The 3825-nt window shown below is 31.9% G+C and overlaps 1 protein-coding gene across 1 annotated transcript; it reads left to right on the top strand.

Moving 5' to 3' along the window:
• The first annotated feature begins 1142 nt into the window (after nt 1-1142).
• Nucleotides 1143-3320, top strand: LOC141672573 (uncharacterized). Its single transcript, XM_074479192.1, has 4 exons — nt 1143-1336; nt 1431-1618; nt 1737-1899; nt 2842-3320. The coding sequence occupies exons 1-4, from the start codon at nt 1256-1258 to the stop codon at nt 3082-3084; spliced, it is 675 nt and encodes a 224-aa protein (XP_074335293.1). The 5' UTR covers nt 1143-1255; the 3' UTR covers nt 3085-3320.
• The last annotated feature ends 505 nt before the right edge of the window (nt 3321-3825 follow it).

Below are 3825 nucleotides of genomic sequence, written 5' to 3'. Positions count from 1 at the left end.
CTCCAAGCTTCTTCATAATTCTTCTGAGGTATGATCTTCTTGATATTCTTCCAGATAGAATTCTTAGGATTGATACTGTTTATAGAAAAAGACTCCAGTCTGCTCCTTTGAAATTTTTACAGACTTTAAACGTTACAAGTACAAAATACAAATTAAGATAACAATACAACTTACTTAGGGTTGGCCCCAAGCTTAGCTGATTACCAAAGATAACAGTTTATTAATCTCCTTAGATCAGATGTTCATTTGGCTTACTTCATACTTTGATCAGGGACACTAATGATATTGTTATCTTCAGTGATCTTTGACATCATCACTTTTATATTACAAAAATTTATAATGTAAAAAAAAATTAAACAATGAAAGAAATAAAATAAATTATAACACATATGTTATATTTATGTTATCAATGTCAAATACAATAATAATACAATAATAACTAAATATATAAGTACAAAAGTACAATTTTTTGAAAAATACATTATTCATGAAAAACATAAAATTTATTTAAAAAATAAAATTTATCTTATTAAAACTTAATTCAATAAAAAATAATTATTAAAAAAAATTATATAAAAAATGATAATCATCCCGTACATCGCACGGGTACAAAGCTAGTTATATTTAGTTTGTATAAATTATTTAATTTAGCCCGAAGAAAAAATTTAGAATGATATAGAACTCGATATGAATTAAATGTTAAATTGGTAGAAGAAGTTGAATTTAATATATATTATAGTGATATAGAATTCGATATAAAATAGAATTGAAATCGGTAAAGTAATAGACGAAGTTGAATTCAATATCAATTAGAGTTAGAATTGATCGACCCAATAATTAGAATTAGAACAATTAAGTAAGGGTAATTAAATAATTTCAGCAAGTACCGACCGACCGACTACCAAATTTTTAATATTTTGTCTATTATAATATAGTATAAATAGTATAAATAGATAGTATATATTGATATATAATATTATCATTTTTTAGTTAATCAAATTGTATAATTTTGTGTCGTCTTTTAAATCCAAACATACACTTAATTTAGCAAAAAAATAATAATTTAAAATTGAATAAATTTAAAATCATGGACGGTATTGGACTCTGGCTCGGTTACATGCCCGACTTTGATTCAAAATCCAAAATTTTATTTCACGCGACATCCGGTGAACCTGTTGGCATAAATACAGGTCGGTACCAATTTATAACTTTCCCTCAAAAATTCAAACTCAGTCTCATTTGTCTATAGGATACAATGGCGCTTCTTCCAACAGGATTCAAAGAAAGATTAGAACAAATGGAGCTCTGTAGAATTCAACGTCTCTCTCTCCTCCAGGTCTCATCTCAACTCCTTCTATCTATATTTATATCACATATAACATTTTAATCTACTATTAAGTGATGCAAGTACATATATACATTATCATCAGGCTGAAAAGGAACTTCAATTCACCAAATCTCAACTGTTAGCTTCCAAAATCTCTTCAATTCAATTAGCCGATCATTGGTGTTTGAATCTCCAACAACAGATTGCTTCTAAGCATTTCGTTATTTCGTCGCTTAAGTCTCAATTTGATCTCCTCGATTCCGAATATACAGACGTTTCGCAACAATTCAGGTTGTTTTTGTTGTTTTGTATTTATCGATTTAGCTGTTTCTCGTAATGAGTGTAGTTGTTAGTTGAGATGTACTGATTGAATTGATTTTGTTTAAATATTCATTTTGTCGAAAATTAGGGTTTTGAAGAGTGAGGTCCAGGAGCTGGAGGAGTTAGAAAGAGAGAAGGAGAGGTATTTTGCTTCCGAATTGAAGGAAATGGAGGGTTTTAAAGCGGAAGTGGCGAAGTTTGCCGATCAAAGTCGAAAGGAGGTGCAGGAGCTTAGGAATCAGAACGAACAGGTTCGTTAGAATGACATTTTAGCTATATTGTAAGTTTATTGAAATGTGATGCTTGGTCAATTGTGATTGCTTGTTCTGTTACGGTTTTGTTGATTTAAAGTTTTTGTAAGTTTTGATCGAGTGATTTGTTGTATATGATGTTATAAGATTGTTCTGACCGTATCTAAAAGCTAGTAAAATGGATGTTATATAGACGTAGTACTGCGGAGTAAACCATACCGTATTGTGTGAGTTGATGTTTTTGTTATTTGAAGAGTAGGCTTAGGTTCGTTAAGTGGAGGCAAACAGAACTGATCGTGTAGATGTAGATGCTTGTCATTTTCTGTCGAAATGTGGATGAAAGCTGCCAATCACTTTTACTTCTGAATTTCTGTCTGGGGTAGAAGAAGCCTTATTTAAATTGAGTGTGCTTCTTTCTGTCTTTTACTGTGTAATGATGTTGATAGTCAGTAAAAATGATTTGATTGAATATGTTAATAAACAAGGTCAAATTAGTTCTAGGAGGACTTTTGTAATGGAAGAAGGCCACAGGGTCAACAGTAATGAGATGTGTGTTGAGATGTATCTTTTGTATGGTCAGTTGGTGGTAATTCTATGGTTCTGAAGATTTTAAAGTAAATGGAAAATATCTGCACTCCATTGGCTAAATGGGATGATTGTCGGAATTATAGAACCTGATGGATAGACTATGGAGTATGGACAGACTCCAAGATTATCCTGGGACCTAAATAGGATAATGCACTACCTAATTTAGCTTCAATATTTGTTAAAAGGCCACAGGGATGATAAGAGGCTGTGCAACCTTGATAACGCTTTTTAGTGTGCTATTTATATTGCAAGTATATTTCTATTTGAAATGTAAATGGGCTTCATTTGATATTTGTTGACCACAGTAAGCTTATTCATTTTAGCATCCTCATCCTTATATAATGCAACTTTCAGCTCAAGTCGAGCTTTGTGAAACTTCAAGGCAACATTGGGTGCTCCAATGATTCTGAGTTAGCTGCAGCTGAGATAAGAAAATCCAAACTTCTAGCTGAGAAAGAGAATTTGAGTTGTAAATTGGCATCCAGTTATCAAATAAGAGCACAACTACAGAAGCAACTTCAGAGTATACTGATGACCCAAAGTCAAGCAGGAAAGAAAATTACTCAGTCCTCACAAACAAGATGTTTCATACCGTAAACTCAAAGTATTAGGAGTGGATTCTTCTCGACACAAATTATGGGATTACTCATAGCCTATTTGTTAACTTTGCCACATAGAAAACTGTCATAGGCATGTCATGTTGATTAGTAAACAAGTTGTGTGTACCTCCTACTGGACAAAAAACTGACCTTTTTTGCGATGGCTCAAAACTATGGATTGAACTTTTATGATTAATTCAGTTGAGGGTGAGTATGTTGTTTCATTTGTTTATACATGCATTTTCAGTTTGCAGTTTTCCTGTAATATAAATAACCCAGTGTTTTTGTGTTAGGACCTGTCCGTCCTTATATTAGTATATATATATATATGTATATTAAAAAACGAATTCTTTTATTGATAAACACACACAACTAAGTGGTATTCGAGAGACCACCCACACTCCAGAAACACACATAAGTCAATCTTATTTCTTCCTCCCTCAAACATATAAATGGCTTCCCTATTTATAACCCCAACCTCAACTCACAATCCCTAGATTAAAGCTAAAATATTATTATTCCCACTAAATCCTCCCTTTGAAATCTATAACTGATGCACAAACTAATTATTCAGATTTGTAACTGATTTAATATCTATATTTATTCTATTTATTATGTTTCCTAACATTACCCGCCACCCAAACTTGAACCTTGTCCTCAAGGTTCAGATAAGAAAATTGTTTCATTCTTTCTTTTTCCTTTTCTTTCTAATCCAGAACTCCTGACTCTCCGCCAATAA

Source organism: Apium graveolens, chromosome 7 (genome assembly GCF_009905375.1).
Source record: "Apium graveolens cultivar Ventura chromosome 7, ASM990537v1, whole genome shotgun sequence".
Taxonomy (NCBI): domain Eukaryota; kingdom Viridiplantae; phylum Streptophyta; class Magnoliopsida; order Apiales; family Apiaceae; genus Apium; species Apium graveolens.
The sequence above is the reverse complement of the archived record's forward strand: the minus strand, read 5'-3'. Positions and strand labels throughout refer to the sequence as shown.

Bases quoted from the DNA above. Each gene is read 5' to 3' on its own strand.
- LOC141672573 (XM_074479192.1), top strand. From the start codon at position 1,256: ATGGCGCTTCTTCCAACAGGATTCAAAGAAAGATTAGAACAAATGGAG. The intron at 1,337-1,430 runs GTCTCATCTCAA...CATTATCATCAG, and splicing joins AACGTCTCTCTCTCCTCCAG to GCTGAAAAGGAACTTCAATT. The intron at 1,619-1,736 runs GTTGTTTTTGTT...GTCGAAAATTAG, and splicing joins GACGTTTCGCAACAATTCAG to GGTTTTGAAGAGTGAGGTCC.